The sequence below is a fragment of the Alexandromys fortis genome, unplaced genomic scaffold (assembly GCF_014885135.2).
Source record: "Alexandromys fortis isolate MF-2015 unplaced genomic scaffold, M_Fortis_MF-2015_v1.1 scaffold_271, whole genome shotgun sequence".
Lineage (NCBI taxonomy): Eukaryota > Metazoa > Chordata > Mammalia > Rodentia > Cricetidae > Alexandromys > Alexandromys fortis.
The window spans coordinates 741,137-761,367 of NW_026068156.1; the positions used below are offsets into that span (position 1 = coordinate 741,137).

Here is a 20,231-nt window from a genome sequence, read left to right on the forward strand (position 1 = left end):
GAGGGTCCTCAAACAGCTGACCATAGAGCTACTGTAGAGCCCAGACACACCATTGCTGTGCCCAAAGGGTTCTGTTTCTCCTAACGCAGAGATACCGTGCATCCATATTCATTGCTGCTCTGCTCACAAAAGTCACGAAGCAGAATCAGCTTAGATGTTCATCAACTGATGGATAGGTAAGTCAAATATGATGAAAATACACAGTGGAGTTTGTGTCGTTTGTAGAGAACACCGTAATTAGGAAATTCATAGGTAAATGGATGGAACTGGAAGATAGTGTACTGAATAAAGTGATCCAGCTCCAGGAAGACAGACAGCACATTTTGCTTCTCATATGCAGATCTTAGCTTCAGTTTTTAGATGTCTGTGTTTAACTTGTGATTTTAAAGACCAGGAAGCTAGGAAGGAGCCATTGGGTGGGGAAAGGGCACTAAAGGATAGGGATTAGTAGAACTCCTCATTAAAGTGTGTGGAGAGGGTATTGGTGGTAGGAAGATTCACGTAAGGGTGAGAATGGAGGAGTAGGAGGTTAGTAGGGGTGGTGAAGTTTAGCCTAAGCAAAGGAAGGATGGAAATGTCATATGGAATTGTAAAGTCTTGTAAGCTGATTAAAAATATAATACAGAATGAGTTTGAAGGGGGATATCCAGCATGAGGATGTAATGGTGTTCCCAGATTCAGTCCCAGGTATGGGACATGGAAATGGGAGTAGCAGTGGGCCGGAAAGGTGTCTCAGGCACACTACCAAGCCTGACAACCCGAGTTCAATCCTTGGGAAGAAGAGAATATATTGAAGTCTTTTTAAACTTCAACCACCGGGTCAGTCTCTGTCCTACCCATTAAAGTCATCTCCACTTCAAAGTAATAGCAAAGATCGGGGACTGGGAAGATGGCTCAGTCACTGTGCTTGCCACACAGCATGACAAATGGAGTTTGGACCCCAGAGTAAAAATCTAGGCATGGCGGATTACATCTATAATCCCAATACAGGGAGACAGAAACAGGAGGATCCTTGGGGCTCACTGGACAGCCAATCTAGCTGAATCAGTGAGTTCAAGGCTCAGTAACAACCTGTTTCAAAAACAAAATGAAATGGTCATTGGATAAAGGCACTTGCCTCTAATCCTACTGGCCCAAATCTGACCCCCAGATCCCACATAGTGAAAGGAGAAAATGAACTCCCAGGTTCCATGGATTTCTTTGCTACCTATGAAGACTATTCCAGTTTGTGAGAGCAACAACAAAAATATGTAGCCTTTTTCACTCAACAAGTGTTGACCATTGGGAAATTTCCCCTCTTTGGGACCATTTTATTTTCCTTGGTTTACACCGAGGGCTGTAGAGTCAGATCACCTATGTTCAAATGCAGATCGCCATCAAATAGCTGTGTGACTGTGGGCCTGTCATATAATCTGGCTGTGCAACACTGGAGAGCAATGGATCACGTGCTACAGCCCAGACGGTAAAGTGGGCACATCTGCAGCAGGCATTACGGGAATAGGAGTACGGTGATTCCACCAGAACAGCCAAGTCAGCAGGAACCACAGTGAGTCAGATGCCCAGGAAAGCATGAAAGTGTAAGTCAGTGGGGCAGAGCTACTGGGAATGTGGGTTAAGGCTCTCAGCAGGGAGAGAGTGAGAATGAGAGTGAGAGAATATAAAGTTGGGGGGGGGTAGGAAAGTGGAGAGATTCTGGGAGGAGCTGTGGGGAGGGGAAACAAGATTAAAATACAGTGTATGAAAAAATTAGGATCTTTTTCAGGGGATGGCGAATACATGGTTCGTCAGCATTAGAAGTCTGGTCATTACTCAAGCTCAGGGCTGCAGAGGTAGCGAGGGACTTTGTTTATAGGCTTTGCCAGTTCCAAAGACCTTAGGGATACCCCAGAGCACCCACCCTGCTTCAGATAAGGCATGACTAGGTCTCCTTTGTTTTGGGATCGCTTCTTCGCTCTGAGACGTGTAGTTTCCATCTTCCCAGCAGAGCTGGGTAGCTTTAGGAGGGTTAATGGCCTGCTTTCCTCAGGCTGTTAGACTTTAACACATCTTAAAGATGGAGGTCCATGGTCTCACACAAGCCAGCCCCATGCATGATACCAGAAGGACTACTTGGAACAGACAAAAAAAGCAAAGTACATCCAAGATAAGACATGGAAAAAGTGATGCTAACACATTTGTTAAAAATAAAAAAGAGGAACTATGATGCCAAAAAAGACTACAGCACTGTCTCACACACCTGAGCTGTCTCAGGTGGGGAGTCTCATGTTGAAGAAGGCAGCTAGGCATTAGCAGACAGACAGGTAAAGTTGCTTCCAACAGAATGTCTAGCAGCAGGAGAAACACATTCTCTGAGGAGAATTCTAGGAGATCCTCCCAGTAACCACCATGGTTATCTCTAAAGAGTGGGGAGAGCTGGTGTTTTTAATACTTTATTTAATTGTTATTTGTGTGTGTGTGTGTGTGTGTGCACATGCACATATGCTCTCATGCCCGTGCACATGCATATGCAGTGGCATGGGCACCCTGTGTAAGTGCAAATGCCCAAACAGGCCATATAAAGGTGATAGATTCCCCTGGAGCTGGAGTGCCATCATATGCAGGTGCTGGGAGCTGGACTCCATTGGAAAGAGTGACTGCTCTTAACTGCTGAGTTGTTTCTCCAGCTTGTTAGCGGATGTATTTGTATGCTAGTGCCTGGAAGTTAGGGATGAATCGGAAGCACTATCTGCTTCATGCTTCCATATGCATGATGAGCTTCAGAGACCAGGGAGGGCTCCCAGCCAAAGGGTTTCAGGCAGGTTGATGGAAATTGAGCAGATGGAAAGAAAGTATACAGGGATAGAATCAAGCCTCAAGGGACAAGGCAGAGATGACACATTTTAACGGTTAGCTTTGTCGGTTTGATACAATGTAGAAGAAGAGCCTTAACAAGGGACTATCTGTTTTGGGTGGGCATAAAGGAACATATGGGGGGTAATGCCTTAAGCCAATCGAGGAGAAACCCATCCTAACATGGGCAGCATCATTCTCTAGGTTTGGGCGACCGTAGAGGAGTAGAAAAAGCTAGGCACCTGTGCATTTATTCTCTCTGCTTTAGGATGTGATGTAACTAGCTGCCTCAAGTTCCTGCCATGATTTCCCTGTAGTGATGAACTATAACCCAGAAATGTAAGCCAATGAATCCTCTTCCCACCCCCACCTTGCATTCTGTCAGGATGTTTCCTTACAGCAAGAGGAAACAAGAGTACCTGGTAAGGGACCAAGGCCTGAGGAGATGCTCAGTGGATAAGAGTGCAGCCGTGCAAGCAAGAGGACCTGAGCTTGCACCCCTAGAACTTAAGAAAAGCGCGGTATGGCTACCTATGCCTGTAGCCCCATTTTAGGAGGTGATGGGAGACAGGAGGATGCGGAATTTTCAGGTTGCCAGCCTTGCTGAAAAACCGTGAACTCTAAGTTCTGTTTCAAAGGCATAAAGTGGAGAGCTATGGGGATACCAGTGTCTTTCTCTGGCCTCCAAGTGTATGCATTGGCACATATATGTGTATACATAACACACACACACACACACACACACACTCTCTCTCTCTCTCTCTCTCTCTCTCTCTCTCTCTCTCTCTCTCTCTCTCTCCTCTGATCTCGGCAAGGAAGACAGAGTAAATTATTGGAAAACGCCCAGGTTCTGAATGCATCCCACATCTGGTACTGAAGTGTTAAGGTGGAGGACAAACATGACCCCTTAGCCCGGTGACTCCTGAAAGCCAGAGGGCCAGTCCCACTGTGACAGTTAGCTGTAGTTGTTAACCTGACATAACCTAGAGTCACCTGGGAAGAGAGTCCGAATGAGGTATTTCCTACATGGGGTTGGCCTGTGAGCATGTGTGTGTGTGCGTGGGGGGGTTGTCTTAACTGGCTAGCAGATGTGGGAATATCCAGCCCATTGTGGATGCTGCCATTCCCTAGGCATGAGTCCTAAATCAAGTGAATGGGAAAACTGAGCTGAGCACAAGCGAGTGAGCGAGCATACACACACACACACACACACACACACACACACATTTCCTTCTGTTCCCGACTGTTGATGTGACATGATCAGTTGTCTCAAGTTCCCATCATCCTGACAGCCCGGGATATAAGGTGCTTTTTGTCAGAGCATTTTATCACAGCAACAGAAATGAAGCCAGGATACACACAGAGGATGAAAAATTTTATAAAAATAGAAGCCCAGTGCTTTGGTCAACATACTGAGGCCAACGGGCAGGGAGAGGAACGTGAGACATGTCTATCCACCTGGCAGACCAGCACGGAAGCAGAAGCTGAGAAGAGCTGGTTCTCAGCTGGCAGTGCACGGGGTTGCAGACTTCTTGCAGATCCAGAACTTTTGGAGGTCACATTTGGAGTCGTTCCAGCCATCCCCAGCGAATTCCACACAGTCTTCTTCCCCAATATTGTTGGGCTCCCCTCTATTCCAATACTTCTGGAATCTGGAGAGTCAGTCAACAAAACATTAGTCTGCTCCAGGGGCATGCTGCGAACCACGTTCTTAGCTTCCTGAAACTCAATGTCTCACATCCCTCCTAGAATGTATAAGGTGGATGGGCCTTGTTCTGAATCCAGGGACATGCCTGAGTTAGATGGCTTTGGATTCTGACTCTGGTTATGTCCTATACTGAGAGAGTGTGATTTTCAGATCTGGACTCCACCTTTTTTACTTGGTTCTTGCATTCCGGAATACAACTCACCTGCCCCCATGCCAAGCCCTGGACAGCTAGGAGTCAGGACCCTGAAATGGCAAACTAATAGATGTTAAGCTTGCCTCTCCTGTTCCTCTGCACGGAAACAAAGTAAAGGCTCTTTCCACTGTTTGTCCTTCCCTTATATTCTCACTGATTGTGGTTCTTCCCTCATGATCTCTGTGCCATGCTGTGGGATCTGGGAGCATCTTTATAAACTATATTTAAGATATCTTTGTCCTTCTCCTCCTCTTCCATTTCCTCCCATATCCTCTTCCCCCTTCCTTCCTTTTTACTTTTCCTTTTCAAAAACTTTTTGAGACAGGGTCTCATGTAGCCCAGGCTGGCTCAGAACTCAGTATGTAACAGAAGATAACATTGAACTTCCAATCCTTCTCCCATTATCTCCCAAGTACTAGCTAGGATTACAGGCATTAGCTATCACACTAAATTATGCAGTGTTGGGGGAATCAAACCTACGGGTCCATCATGCTATTGTATAAGCATATTTATATATCCAACCCAACATGACATCTTCCTATGGTAATAGTCCCCTCAATGGTGGCCTTATTTTATTTTGCATTTTCTATTAATACCCTACATTAACATCCACATTCCTTGGGGGAAACGTCTCTTATTTTGATGGTGGGATTTGCTGCTATTCTGTCTGTTCATGAGTAGGAAGCCCTCCTTCTATCAGCAAATGTGGGCAGCTCTTATTCCTAAGGGGCCAGGAAGAGGGAGGTGAACCCCACAGACAGCTCAAGTCAGAGCATCAAAGACCTATTTACATTCCACTCTACATGTTGTTCCCTTTTTCTGGCTGTACCTTGATGACAGAGGTGAGTCATCCACCCAGAGCCATGAGCCTTCCTTCTTCAGGTCCGACAGCCCCATCCAGGTTGCTCCTTTAGCTTTGGAAGTCTGCTGCAGGAAGCTCTAGAGGAGGAGAGGAGAGTAGGGAGTATCTCCCTCTCTCCCGCCACTTTCATCTTGTGCCTCCCCACACTCTTGATGGAAGTTCTACTTGCAATCTGATCTTTCCCCTTCCTCTCTATCAGGCCATGAGCACTCATGTGTGCTTAGATGATATCAGCTATTTTCATATCTGGAGACTACGGGCACATGCACTCTGGCACAGCGTGCTACTCAGCTGGCTGGACATGGATGCACACACTAATCTCAGAACTCCACAGGATCTCGGTGAGTTCCAGGAAGTACACAGATGGCCTCTCCACACACACCTGCTAATGTTGCACGATCTCTCTTAAGAATATTGGGTAAGTCTACAGAATTTCCTTATGACTGCCTTTAATGCGCTGGGAGTAGGTCATACTAATTCATGGTTGCTTAAGATGTATACCCCTTATTTTCTGTTCTTCAGTGACCTCCCATTATAAATTTGATATTTCACACGATGAGAATGTTTACACCTGGGGAATTGGCAAGCACATTGTGTGTGAGAGTTGTGTGCCTATGTATGTATGTGTGTGCCTATATGTGTGTGTGTGCCTATATATATGCAGGTATGCAAGCCATAGCATGTATATAGAGGTCAAGGGACAACTTGTGGGGGTTAGTTCTCGCCTGAGCTATCTTATCAGGCTGCACACCAAGATTTTTGTCTCTCAGAGAGCAGGTGGCTAAATACTGACCAGCACAGAGGTGTTATCTCCTGCATTTCAGGAAACCCCCAAACACTCACAAACGTTCAGTACATGATTCTGTGCCGAGGGCTTGGGATCCCCTCATTTCTACTCCCCCCCCCATATAACTGTGGCAAATTGTCCTAATCTCAGGTGATCAGGAGCCAGGTGCTCCGACCAAATCAGGCTGGTGCCCCACCATATACCTGCTCTTCATCACTTTGGATGATGACCAGCTGAGCCTCCACTTCTTGGCAAGCCTTGACAGCACGGCTCCAGTTCTGCTGGTACTTGGAGACGAAATAACAGTTTCCTCGGAGGAACGTCCAGTCCCAGGGGCAGGGCCGACACAGGCGGACTGTTGGGGAAGTGGGTTAGGATGGACTCACGCCTGGATGCCTGTGTTCCTGTGCTTGCTTTTAGCTTCAGGCTCTCCAGAGTCAGGGCCCTCACTTGACACAGCATGTTGGCGAACCATTTCCTTTCCACTTTCTTTGCTCCTTTGCAACTCAAGGGGAACTCAGGAGTCCTAGTTCCACTTCCTCCAGACTGGAAGAAGTAGGAGCTTAGAGCTCAGAACTAAGGCCAGGAGATGGGCTCATGGCCTTTGTAAGCACTGGGTGCCTGCTGTGTGCACAATTGCTATGAACACTCAGTGTCCACTGTGTGCACGTCCCCGTGAACACTGAGTGCCTGCTTTGTAAACATTTAGTGCTTGTTGTTTGCATGGCCCCTGTAAATACCAAGTGCTAGTCCAGAGGATGGGACTGAGGTTCGAAGATGTCTGAGGACTCAAGCAAATTGACCCACAGTAAAGATCACCGGAGGCCCCAAGGCCTCTGGTCTCTGTTCACTCACAGAGTTCAGCCTTCATCTGTACCAGTTGCTGGTAGATCTTTTCCTGCTTAGAATGGTTCTGTACCTGGACGTTAAGGATACTGGAAACTGGGCCAGGAAAAAAGAGGGGGAGCTGCAGTTACTAAACAACTACGGCATGCATCAACTTGAGCTGGGTCCCCAGGGCCATTATGCCATCTCTCTCTTGAGGTGGATCTCCCTCCGTGACCAAAACCTCTCAAAGTCCTGGGCATAAGGACACCTCATCTCTCAGCTTCCCCGTGAAGCTTGGACTTTGGGCATGTGTCACAACCCAGTGTCAGGGAGCTCCTCTCCTGTGAAGCTTAGGACACCTAATACTCAGGAGTCTTGGCCTTTGTCTTCTAGATGGTGAGACGTAGGGGCTTAGAGCTCAGAACAGAGGCCAGTAGACTGGTTTAACTGAGTGCCTACTGTGTGTGTAACTTCATGAATATTGTGTGACGACTCTTCACAGTCCCTGTGATCATTGTCTGCCTACTGTGTGCACAAATTCAGTGAAGATAGTGATCCTACTGTGTTCATGGCACAGCTGATGTGAATGTGATTGGACATGGAATGAGCCAAGAGACACAGCTTGGGACAGAGAGGTGAGGGTATTTCCAGGAAAGAGGAACAGGACAGGGAAGACCTGTGCCTAGTGAGCAGCACCTCCCAATGCTGGCCCAGACATACAGAAGCCAAGGGAAAAACAGGGCTGCTGCTGTCTGTCCATCTTCCCATCTATCTGCTGTCTCTGGAGTTTTGCTGATGTTAATCCCTGCTCCTTTCAGTCTTTCATTGTGACCTGAAGGACGGTGGCCCTCTAGGAATCCTTCAGGGTCCCAGACTGGGACTCTGAGGCATCCAGCCTTGCGGACTGAGTGGTTACCGGATTCTCAGACTTTTGATAAACATTCTTTCTATAGAGTTTGTTCTTCCAAAGAACCTGACCAATGCAGGCTTTGTAAATGTTGAATGCCTACTGTGTATATGGTCTCTATGAACACAAGTGTCTACTGTGAACAATGAGTAGTTATTGTGTGTGTGGTCCCTAAAACCGTTGACTGCCTAGTGGGTGCCCAAAGTTTCCATGAACATAGAATACCTAGTGTGTGTGTGGTCCCTAAAACACTTAGTACTTACTGTGTGCAGGCCCCTTATGAACAGAACATTGAGTACCTCCTGTATGAACAGTTCATGTGTCCTTAGGAACACCGAGTACCTGGCGTATGTATGTTCCCTATTGACATTGAATATCTATTGGATGCTTGCCTATGTAAACATCATGTGACATCCTTGTTGTCACTGGTGGCCCTGAGTCACAAATGAGGAAACTGAGGCATAAAGAGCTCTGAGGACTCAAGAAAATTGACCCCTATAGCCTTGGAACCTCGGGTTTCTGTTCACTTACGGAGTTCAGCTTTCATCTGCATCAGTTGCTCAGAGATCTGCGAGGACTCATTCCGCCCCTGGGAGACTGTGCCAAGAAAATAAAGAACTGCCATTATTAAATACCTACTGTTTGTCATGATCTGCACGGGGTCCCTGGGGATCTTCTGTTTTGTGGACCCCACTGTGTAACAGATTGTCACAAATCCCCTGGCACAAATGAGCATTCCTGTTCCAGTTCCCTAATGGCTGGGATGCAGGCATAGGCCACTGTCTCAGTTTCTGGGATGGTTTCTGATTGATGTCTTCTTTAATCTCCTTAGGGGACTGAGAAACTGACTACCTAGCAGAGTGTCTAGTCCCAGGGAGGGGGTAGGTCACAATGACCCACACTTGGATACCCATGTTCTTTGTCTGCTCAACCTTCAGGCCCTTCAGAGTGACAGAGCATCCTAGGGAACCATCCCCCCTCTACACCCCCTCCACACTGTAACCCTGGGAGTCCCAAGTATTATCTTGCAGATTGGGAGAAATTGAGGCTTGGCAATCAGAACAGAGACCAAGAGAATAGTTTGAGTACCTACTATGTGCACGGCCCCTGTGGGCATTAAATGTGTACATAGCCCCACAGACCAGGGAGTGCCTGCTGTGTGTGCAACCTCTGTATGTATTATAAGCCAAGCACGGGCATGTCCTCTGGGCACACTGAATGCCTACTATGCACACGACCCTTATGAACATTGAATGTTGACTGTGTACACACCCCCAGTGAACACTGAGTTCCTATTGTGTGCACAACCCCTGTAAATATCAAGTATCATTTTATTATTGTTATCCTGTGGTCTCAATTCACAGAGGAGAAAACTGAGGTTCAAAGTGATCTGATAATTTAAGAAAATGGACTCCATTTCCACGGAGCCCTCCCGAGGCTCTGGCACATCTGTTTTGAGGTCACTCACTGAGTTGGTCTTTTAGCTGGGTCAGTTCCTGGACGATCTCTTTATTCCATCCCTCTTTCCCCTGGGTATTTGGGGTCTTGGAAACTGAGGAGGGAAAAAAGTTTTCATTAGTAAATACCTCCTGTGTGCCAAGTCCTGTACTGAGTTCTCTAACACATTGTGCCATTTTCAAATTTCTTATTCTGTTGCCCAGGCTTCTCTCATATTCTTTGGCCCAAATGATCATTGTGCCTCAGCTTCCCCAGCAGCTGAGACTATAGGCACACATCAGCACCCCAGAGTCTAGGGCAGTTTCTCACTAATGTCTTCCTTAATCCTGATCAAAGGCCAGAAAACCTACCACTCCTCAGAGAAAGCTGAATCATAAGGAGAAATGGATGGAGAATCTAGGACCGACCCATGTCTCTTTTCTCATTCTGTCCTTACACTAGAGATGGGGGCATCCTTAGAGGACATGCCATCTGCTTGCATTCCCCACTTCCCTTCTAGACCCCAGGAAGGCCCTAGCTGAAGAGCAGGGTCAGAGAGGTGAGGCCTCCATTGTGCCTGACCTTTGACAAGAATGATCAGCAGGAGCCCAGCCACGAACAGGAAGGAGAGCAAGTACAGGACCAAGGTGATTTGGCCACGTCCCAGGCATCCTGCCAGAGAAAAAGTGGACTTTTAAGTATGATGAAGTTCCTTCCTTATGCTGATTCCAGGACAGGTGACCAGCATCCTCCTCCCACCAGCCCATGAATCCAAACTCTCAGATTCTACCTCCACATGGCCCATGATTTCATTCCCTGCCCTCAATCTCCTCATAGCCTGTGATTTTCTGCTCCCTATGCCAGCCACCTCTCCAAAGCCCGCATCCCCTACCTCAGGTTCCACTTCCCTAAGACCCTTAATTTCTCGGTGTACCGTCCATCTTCCCAGGACCCTCAGTTCCCAACTTCCACCTTACCATGGCCCAAGTTTCCTTGTCCTAGCCTCTACTGCCCCATGGCCCATGACTACCTTCCCTGGCCTTCTCTTCCCATAGTCTGTTACCTTTCCCCTAGCCGCCTACCCCAGCCTTTCCGGTGGCCCATGATTCCCTGCTCCAGCCTCTCTCTCCCCAGGAAACAGAAGTTTAGAGCCCTAGCCTTCCTCTCTTTAAGACCCACTCTGGGGAAGACTGTCCACTCTTCCTCAGCCCCTCACCCGGCCGTACCTGCTAAACTCTTGGTTCCAGAATGTGGTCGTAGTCTGGAGCTTTTATTAGAACACCTGGTGTCACTGACCATCCACTCTTCATCCTCTGAGGGAACACAGCGCCAGTCAGAGCCTGGGCAGGCTCAACTCTGAGCTGCCCCCACTGGTTTCCCTCACCGTGCTCCCACAACCCCAGCCCGGCCTCACCCACGGAACCCAGCTGCTGCATCCTGGCTTCTGTGGAGGCACTCATGGTCACCACTGTGTCCTGGTGCCTGGGACTGTCGGAGACCACAGAATTTATCCCCTGGTGTTCTTTAAATGCCCTTTCACTCAGGAAGGGGAAAAAGGAAGCCCATGAATTGCGGAAGAGCCGGAGGGAGGGACTGCACCTTTCACATGGCCTATCTTGTGCCAGATAACTAAAGGCCTAGATTTTTTTTTAAAGGAGGAGTTAGAAAGTTTGGGGTTCTGTAGCTGAAAAATCTGGTGTGTTGATGGTGTGGCCAAGTTATGGGTATCTTTTTAAAGCCAATAGGTTATCTGATGAGTCCACTTTGCTATGCCCTTTCCACCTATGCTGAGTGTAGGAAAGCAACGCCCCATCTTCCAAGTTCCTCTCTCCTCTCTGACTCCCAACTGTATTGCTTTGCTGGCTCCTGATTCATGGACATTTCTGCTGATTTTGTTGTTTTCATGCTCCTGTCAATCGAGTGCCTGCTGCTGTCATGACATCTGACTACTGGACGGACTTTCTCAAACCTTCCCACATTGCGGTAGCTGAGAAACTGCACAACCAGATTAGGTAACTGTCTAACAATAGCTGCACAGCTGGTCCTTGGTGAAGCTGGGGACTTGAAGAGGGACAATCCACCTCTATGTTGGAACCAAGGAGAATCAAATAGTCCCAAGGAGGAAAATATAAAGTTCCCTAGGTATGCCAGAATCGTAGAATTTTGAAAAACCAAGCTGGTGAGGTGGTTTAGGTAAAGTGCTTGCGGCACAAGTACCAAGATCTGAGTTCAAATCTCAGCACTCAAGTAAAAAACCAGAAGTTGCAGCACACACCTAACTTTAGTACTGTGGGGGAGTGGAGACGGGACGATCATGGAGCTCATTGTTCCACAAACCAAGTCAAATTTTTGAGTTCCAGGTTCAGAGAGACCCTATTTCAAAACATAAGAAGGCTGAGGGGTTGAGGATGACAGTGATGTAAGCCTTATGTGTACAAATTATAGCAACAAGTATATGCAATACACACAATAACCATCTAAAAGGACATATGGAATATTAAAGAAGAAAAGAGACAGAGAGGTTAGCATGGAGGATAAGGGTTATCAAAGGAACTGGAGAGGTAAGGGTGATATAGAAGAAAAAGTAATAGAATTGATTATTAAGGCTTTACAAATAGATTTACTTAGAAGATATTAAATCATGTAACCCAAAATTTGGCTAAGGGAGGCCACCTCCAAAATATCTCAGAGATGATAACATCTTAACCATGCCTGTTAGAGATAAGTTAAATTTGTGATTCTAAAAATGTTTCTTCCCCAGGATTATCAGCCATTGTATTCCCTTCCCGGAACAAAGGCAGCAACCCTGAGCTACAGCAGCCATTAGGCCCATCCTTATGTCAATGCCTCTATGGTAGTAAAGCCATATTATGTCTAATGATTCCTGAGTGGTTTATATAGAAATATCAATTTTCTATTAAGGCTGTAAAATTACCTCTCTGTTTTACATAGAGCGGGTTGAGTGCTCTGTGTATAGCACTATTTCAGCCAATGAATCTTCCTATTGATAGATCTGGGTGTATTTGGTTCTAACAGGTACCTTTTCTGGTATGCCAAAAGGCACTATAGGTAGCTATTTTATCCCCTGTGACAGGGAGTTTTCTTTTGATCTAACATTCCAGCCTGTTAGCAAGACAAACCTGCTTACCTTTTCTCTACTGGAGACCTAGTAGCTCTAGAAAAGGCAAGGCTTGATTTTTACATATGAAATAAACTAACAAGGTGGCTATAACCTTGGGGAAGACTCTGATTTCTTGCTGTTGCCAAGCTGACAGAGTTATGGTTAGTCTAGTCACCAATGCCATTAGAGATCTGAGAAGGATAAATTACAGCAGAAAATATAACAAATGGCCTGTGTATCAACTAAAATGACAAAGACTAGCCCATTACCTAGATAGCCATCCCATGCTCCTGTGGTCTCTGTAGCATTGGGGGCAGAGGTACCAGGACAGCATCCATCTTTGGTTGCCAGGCCCAGAATGTGAGAGTTTTTCCTGTGAGGGAGGAACATAGGGAAGACTGACTTTACTTTGTCTAGGCAAAATGGGGCAACCAATTCTCCAGTGTCCTGCTTGTCCACAGTTTGGGCTGGGTCCTGGTAGCTGGTAGCTGGGTACTGGCTGCCCAGTAGTTAGCATTACCACAATCCAGGTGGAGTCATTGTGGTGCCCTGCCATCTTCCTTAAAAATCTTGGGATTACTGCTAGGAGCTGGGACTCTTTCTCTGTCCTAGTAAGCTTTATCCATTAAACATTTTAAAAGCCATATTCATCAGATCTCTGACAAGTTTGAGGACCATTATCTATTAATCATATCTGAGGCAAACAAATCTAGGCTTAACCTTGAAAACATATCTAACATAATTATAAGTTTGATTATTCTAGATGATTATTAATCTGTATTTCTTAATAATATATTATCTTTTTAAAGGAGTCACATAGGCACAATACCTTAAACATGAGTAGAAACACATATATGTATATATATTAGCAAAAATAACTAAGTTTATATCATTATAGAAAAATTCATACCTATGTGAAATATTTGAGACGAGTAGTGTTTTTTTTTTTTAAATAAATTTAACACCTTCTTATTTAGCTTCTTTAGGTTCACCAGGTATACACTCCGTGACCTTTATTTATGGCTAAAAACCAATTATGAGTGAGTACATCCCATGCTCATCTTTTTGGGTCTGGGTTACCTCGCTCAGGATAGTGTTTTCTATCTCCATCCATTTGCATGCAAAATTCGAGAAGTCATTGTTTTTTACTGCAGCATAGTACTCTAATGTGTATATATTCCACACTTTCTTCATCCATTCTTCCATTGAAGGGCATCTAGGTTGTTTCCAGGTTCTGGCTATTACAAATAATACTGCTATGAACATAGTTGAACAAATGCTTTTGTCATATAATAGGGCATCTCTTAGGTACATTCCCAAGAGTGGAATCTACCTTTTTATCATATCATTTTATTTTAAAAGTAGATTCAATAATTTTTTTAAAATATCCCCCCTTTCGGAAAAAGATTCCTGAATCTAAACTCCTTTGTTTAGTTTCTTCCCTGACCATAACCAATAACAACTTGATACTAATCCCACTAAACAATGACAAACACCCCCGGAATGACCAGAAATCATCTACTCCATCTCTTGGGAATGTGGGCGTCATGTTCTTTAGACTGTTTCCTGTTGTTTGGAGAGATGGCATCTCCAGGGAATCCTGAAAAAATTGAGACCCTGGTCAAGTCCTGGGAAAACTATTTGTTGTCCAGTTTTAGAACAGTTACCGTGCAGAGGGATCTGCACATATGTCATCTGTCTTGTAGGTTTTCTTGGTTTGTTTCTTTATGTCTGTAGCCAAGATTTTCAAGTCTTCCCTGACCAAACCTGATTTTTATTAACCTTGAAGGAATCCATAGCCTTTCATTTATTGTGGAAACAAAAGCATAACCTCTTCCCCAATGCAATACATTTTCTGACTTCCATTCTGAAGTCAAGACATCCCTAAAGTACATAGGCTGGTTTAATTTAGCAGTTACTATTATAATTCAATGTCTCTTAGCAGCTGCCATGCACTCACCCAACATTAAAAAAAATTGAAGTCAATAAAGCAACACATAGGCTCCACGTGCCCTCTGTATTTTCCATCCTTACCTGGCTTATTTTTTATATTACTCTTTTCTTTCTTTAAAGACTTTAGTCAAATTTTTCTTAATTATCTTTAACAGTTTAGAATAATTTATTAGCTTTCATAAGACTAGGACTTGCTTTTGTAGGGCTTGTGAGCAGGGATTGAGGGAGCCTAGAGGCTAGTTTACCCTTGACAAGTTACTAAGCACCCCAGCCATATGTTAGTGGTAGGACTACAAGTTCCTTTTATCAGAGATAAGGTGAATGACTCCCTTTTTAGGAAGTAGGAAATTTCTTTAAGCCACTAAGGGAATGGGGAGTTTATCTAAATGACTGATCTTGGAAAAAGGACTTTATAACTTTTGTTTGTGTTGGAAGCATCACCCTAGCCCCTGACATTCATCCTTGGGGTGCCAATGGAGCACCAATGGAGCAGAAAGCTCCATCTCAAGCCCCCTCCCCCTAGGAGTTGCCTTGGTCTGGACTCCACCTCTGGAAAAACCCACCAAGTGCTGACCTCTCCCAAGGGAGGGCCAGGACCACTCCCACAGGCTATTTAGGCTGATGCTGAGAAAAAGAACATGTTGTCTTTGGCTTTTGTGTGGGAACCCCCCCCCCACTTTCCCTGCCATGTTTTCCCAGCCACCCAGGAGCACTGCAGTAAATAAACATGGGCATTGATTTGGTCTGTAACATGAAGGGCCTGCTTGTTGGGCTTTCTGTCTTTCCCAGTTCCCACAGCCAGTGACCCCCCAAAGAAATTACACAGAGGTCTACATAACTTATAAACTGATTGGCCCATTAGCTCAGGCTTCATATTAGCTCTTATAACATATACCAGCCCATTATTCTAGTATATGTTAGCCACATGGTTTGGTACCTTTTTCAGCAGGGCAGGTCACATCCTGCTTCTTTGGTGGTCTGGGGAGGACTGCACAAAGAGCTTCCTTTCCCCCAGAATACTCCTGTTCTCATTGCCCCAGCTCTACTTCCTGTCTGGTTGATCCACCTATACTTCCAGCTTGACTACTGGCCAATCAGCATTTATTTAAAACATAATTGACAGAATACAGAGTTGTCCCACATCATTGGTCTAATTTGGTCTGATTAAAATTATTTGTGTCAGTGGAGAAACTCGTCTTAAGGATTATTTCCTAATATGATGGACGTCTTCCACTGAGGGGGTCTGTTTTTTCCTACAGGCTCGGTGCTGTGTGCTGGAAAATGCCCTTGCACTCTCTGCCAGGCTAAGATTGGCTTCAAGTGGGTGAGTTCCCCTTCTGGAGTATATGGCTGGTAGGGTCCTCAGGGGGACCCATTCACTTTTTAGGCTTTTGGTTGAAGTCATGGCTGCACCAAAAGCATGACACATGTGGTTAAGCTGGGCTTAGCTGAGATGAGATCCAGGTGTTTGGAGACATCCCCACTCATTTCTCATGCACCCCTGTTTTGACTCAAGAGTACTGTGCAGTGGACACATTGCCACAGACTTGAGTCCCAATAGGCATGGGCTTCTGATGGGTCCTTGTGATTCCAAGCTGATTACTCAAAACACCCTTGGGTAACCTTTTACAAAAATCCTTTTAAATTGGGGCTGTCTAACATCTAATGTAAAGCAAACAAGGCTTCGTAGCCCACGGTTTCTAGATGCGTGCTCCTGCCTGCTTCTCTAAGCTGTTTGCTGTTTGTCTCACTATGGGTCCCTTCCCCATGCCCCCCCCCCCAGCTGTTTGTTGTTTGTCTCACTCTGAGATTTTAAAACAAATCCATTTCCCCTGTCCTTCCATTCTCTTGGCATTTGCCACCTAACTATGCTGGGATTTTAAGTTGGTCAGCTGACACAGGTTTCTGAAAGTGTTATATTTGTCTGTCTGTTAGAATGATATGGCCACAGTATGTCTGTGTAAGTATGTGGATCTATCTTTCTGTGTGCATGTGTACTTGTTTTAAGATAACTCCAGACTAAAACAGCTCTAGAAAAATACAAATATGTGGGTAACCACCATTTTGATCTCACCACCATCTTGGGTAAAAATACCCACATGTGCTAATATTCTTTGACTTATTAAAATATTCCTTTTAATCTTATATTTACTAGCATTGGTAAACTGTAACTAATTGGATAAAATAAACATCTAAATTTAGCTTATATGCTCAGTTTAAATAACAGGGAATGGTACCCAATTCTCAAGTGTCTTTGCAGATCTGAGGGTATGGAATTTAGTAAAAGAGCTCCTAACACAGGGACATGCCAGCTCCTGCAGCACCCTTTAGTTCCTCCAAAAGATACATAGTTGCAAAGAACATTTCACTTCCAGGCTTGCCTCTAGGATTGGTAAAGCCACCCACACAGCAAAAAGCAGTTTTTCACCTTTCAGCTTCCTGGATGCCTTCTGGGGAATCGATCTTCTCATCCTGCCCAGACAGGTGGGCAAAATCTTTCCCCCACAGGAAAAATTTTTGGGCATCTTGTACTCAGCAGCTAATGGCAAGCAGTGCTTCTAAGACTGATGTTCTCCAAGGACTGGAAAGAGATTTGGGATTGCCTGCATCACTAAAAAAGCTTGTCTCATTTTTGTTCATTTATCCCTCCCAGATCTGTCTAATGGCATTTGATAAGGTACTGGTAGCTCATTACTTCATTTGTTAAGTTTCCTGCTAAAATACAGACAGGTGTGCCTCTTTAACAGGCTTCATAGTCCAGGACTAATAAGAAGTTTCAGGTGTATCTTATAAGTCCAGAGCTCCCAATTCCCTTTAAACATCTTTTAAAAATGTTCATACCTTTTTAACCTAAAGCAATAGCCTTTGCTATGACAGATACCCACAGGTTCCTGGAAAAAGTTCTACTGCCATATTAAAAATTAGGGCTGGTAAACAACTAACAGTCTCTAGAGCCTATTTTAACCTCTCCCATTTTCAAGCATATTTGACAGGTCACTCCTGCTGCCTGGGCCAACAAACTGCTCTCCAGACCACGCCAAACACCTACACCAGCTCCTGGGATTTCACCATTGGTACTAACTCTCCTGAATCAAGGACCTCTACCAACTAAAATCTGGTTTTATCTGCTATTGTGTCCCAATTATACACCCGAGCCTCACCTGTACAACCAGGGCACTTCCTGTTCCATTCTTTCTGGCAGACTAGCCCCATTCATAGAGCCAATAATAACAATATTTTTTTCTCCTAGCCACCTGCCTTCTCATCTCCCTCAAAAAGCAGCTGCCTGAGGACTCCAGGATGACAGTAAACCAGATGCCACTCCAGCCACACCTCTCTCTGAGTGTGAGCCCAACTCCCAGCTCCCCTCTCTCTTAAATCATCCCATGCCTGGAGGAAGTAGCCAGACTAGAGTCAACAACCCTATATCCAAGGAGTCTGGGATGTTTGATTGGAAGTGAGACCCCAGCCCTCTGACACCCCTATATCCAAGTACTCTGGGATGTTTGGGTTGGAAGCATCACCCCAGCCCCTAGCATTCATCCTTGGGGTACCAATGGAGCACCAATGGAGCAGAAAGCTCCACCTCTGGAAAATCCCGCCAAGTGCTGACTCCTCCTCAGGGAAGGTCAGGATCACTCCCACAGGCTATTTAGGCTGCGGTTGAGAAAAAGAACACCTGGTCTTTGGGTTTTGCATGTCCACCCCCCTGCCCCGTCTCTCTTTCCTCACCGTGTTTTCCCAGCCACCAGGGAGTGCTGCAGTAAACATGGGCATTGATTTGGTCTAATTTGGTCTGATTGAAATTATTTGCGTTGGCCGAGAGGCTCATTTTAAGATTATTCCTAGCAGCTATATCTCTGTTAAGTTTGAACCTTAAAAATAAAGCAGTTCCTCAACTGAAGCTCCTTTTAGTATCAAAATAAACTTTTTAACTCGTAGACACAGTTCACAGAGAGAATGGTAATTTTACTGATCCTTTTACACCTTTACAGAATATTACAGTTTCTAATATGACTCAGTTTATCAAAATAGCTTAAGCTTGACAAAGTTAGCAAATATAAGGAGGCCAGATAAGAATTCTTAAGAATTAATAGACCATAGACCTTAGGTAAGAAGAAGTTTTCTAAGCCAGTGTTTCTCAACTTTACCAGTGTTTCAACCCTTTAATACATTACAATTATTGTGTTGTGGTGACTCCCCAATTACAAAATCATCCATGTTTCTATTTCACAACTGCAATTGTGCCATTGTTATGAACCTCAGTGCAAACATCTGACACGCAGGTAGTCCTAGGCTACCCCTGTAAAAAGGTCTTTCACCTGCCAAAAGGTTGAGATTTATAGGATAAGAAGGTGCTTCAAGTTTTTTGCCAGACTGCTTAGGTCATTGTCTCATTGCATCATAAGATACGAACATTCCAGTTTCTGGTGGGTTTTTTTTTATGTTGACTTCTTTTTATTGTTTTATAAATAATACAATTCAAAATTTCTACTTCCTCCCCTCAACCCATTTCCCTACTGCCCCCTTACTCCTCCTCCTCTCTCTCCAGTCCTAATAAGGGGCAGGGTACCCTGACCTGTGGGAAGTTCAAGGTTCTCCCCCCTCCATCCAGGCCTAGGAAGGTGTGCATCCAAACAGACTAGGATCCCAAAAAGCCAGTATATGCAGTAGAATTGAAGGACCCTCACCCAGTTGGGTGCAGGCCCAAGAGGGAGAAGCCCCACGACTCAGTTAACCAGTCCAGCAAATGCAAGAAGCAAGAGGCTTTATTATGATAGCGCCACCGGTGTCTCTAGTCTCTGAAGAGGCAGAGAACCACGAACAGCAATTCCAGCAACTTTTTTATAGGCAAAAACCACAACATTATAATAATGGGTATAAGGTACAGAACAATTGGATACAACATTTGGCTTTTTGGGTCAGTTTTAGGCCATAGCTATTTGTTCCTTCTATTTCCCCAAAATACCATAAAAACCCCAAACCCAAAAAAAAAAAAAAAAAAAAAAAAACCCAAACCCTGTCCCGGAAAGTTCCCAAGCCCTATCATGGACACTAGGTGTTTCTTGACAGGCTGGTGGTGCAGGGTACTGTGGTCAGGGTGCGAGTGGCAGTCAGGGCTGTTTTTCAAGTTTTGTACATTTCCCTTGCTGATTGCCATCTATCTACGGCATGTGCTAAAAGCAGCTGCAAGCAGGCTTTTTGAGTTGGGGTCTTATTTGAGTTGGGGTCTCACAGAATCTAATGCCATTATTATTGGCTTCTCAATCAGCCCCCATTGTCAGCCACATTCAGAGAGTCCGGTTTGATCACATGCTCGTTCAGTCCCAGTCCAGCTGCTTTGGTGAGCTCCCATTAGATCAGGCACACTGTCTCAGTGGGTGGACCAACCACTCGCGGTCCTGACTTCCTTGCTCATCTTCTCCCTCCTTGTGCTCTTCAACTGGACCTTGGATGCTCAGTCCAGTGCTCTGATGTGGGTCTCTGTCTCTATTCCATCCATCGCCTGATGAAGGTTCTATGGTGATATGCAAGATATTCATCAGTGTGGCTATGGGAGAATGCTAGTTCAGGCACCCTCTACTCTGCTGCCCAAGGACCTAGCT

At 45.2% G+C, this 20,231-nt stretch overlaps 1 protein-coding gene and 1 long non-coding RNA gene across 4 annotated transcripts; one reads left to right on the forward strand and one right to left on the reverse strand.

The window, feature by feature from the left end:
* Positions 1–10: 10 nt before the first annotated feature.
* On the forward strand, positions 11–18,418 carry LOC126491643 (uncharacterized). 2 transcript variants are annotated; one of them, XR_007589429.1, is made up of 4 exons: positions 11–176; positions 5,792–6,010; positions 15,885–15,949; positions 17,876–18,418. It is a non-coding gene; the product is annotated as an uncharacterized lncRNA (long non-coding RNA). The 2 variants fall into 2 exon arrangements; XR_007589428.1 differs by lacking the exon at positions 11–176 and having other exon boundaries at positions 5,683–6,010.
* On the reverse strand, positions 4,192–11,115 carry LOC126491642 (CD209 antigen-like protein B). 2 transcript variants are annotated; one of them, XM_050127452.1, is made up of 9 exons: positions 10,966–11,115; positions 10,778–10,864; positions 10,134–10,223; positions 9,583–9,666; positions 8,646–8,711; positions 7,235–7,321; positions 6,583–6,734; positions 5,560–5,669; positions 4,192–4,481 (listed from the first exon to the last, which is right to left on the reverse strand). In XM_050127452.1, exons 1-9 carry the CDS (start codon positions 11,009–11,011, stop codon positions 4,331–4,333), a joined length of 873 nt encoding a protein of 290 aa, XP_049983409.1. In that variant the 5' UTR covers positions 11,012–11,115; the 3' UTR covers positions 4,192–4,330. The 2 variants fall into 2 exon arrangements, with proteins under 2 accessions (XP_049983409.1, XP_049983410.1); XM_050127453.1 differs by lacking the exon at positions 7,235–7,321.
* Positions 18,419–20,231: the final 1,813 nt, after the last annotated feature.

Bases quoted from the DNA above. Each gene is read 5' to 3' on its own strand.
- LOC126491642 (XM_050127452.1), bottom strand. From the start codon at position 11,011: ATGAGTGCCTCCACAGAAGCCAGGATGCAGCAGCTGGGTTCCGTGG. The intron at 10,224-10,777 runs GTACGGCCGGGT...TTTCTCTGGCAG, and splicing joins TGGAACCAAGAGTTTAGCAG to GATGCCTGGGACGTGGCCAA. The intron at 9,667-10,133 runs GTCAGGCACAAT...TTCCCTCCTCAG, and splicing joins GCTGATCATTCTTGTCAAAG to TTTCCAAGACCCCAAATACC.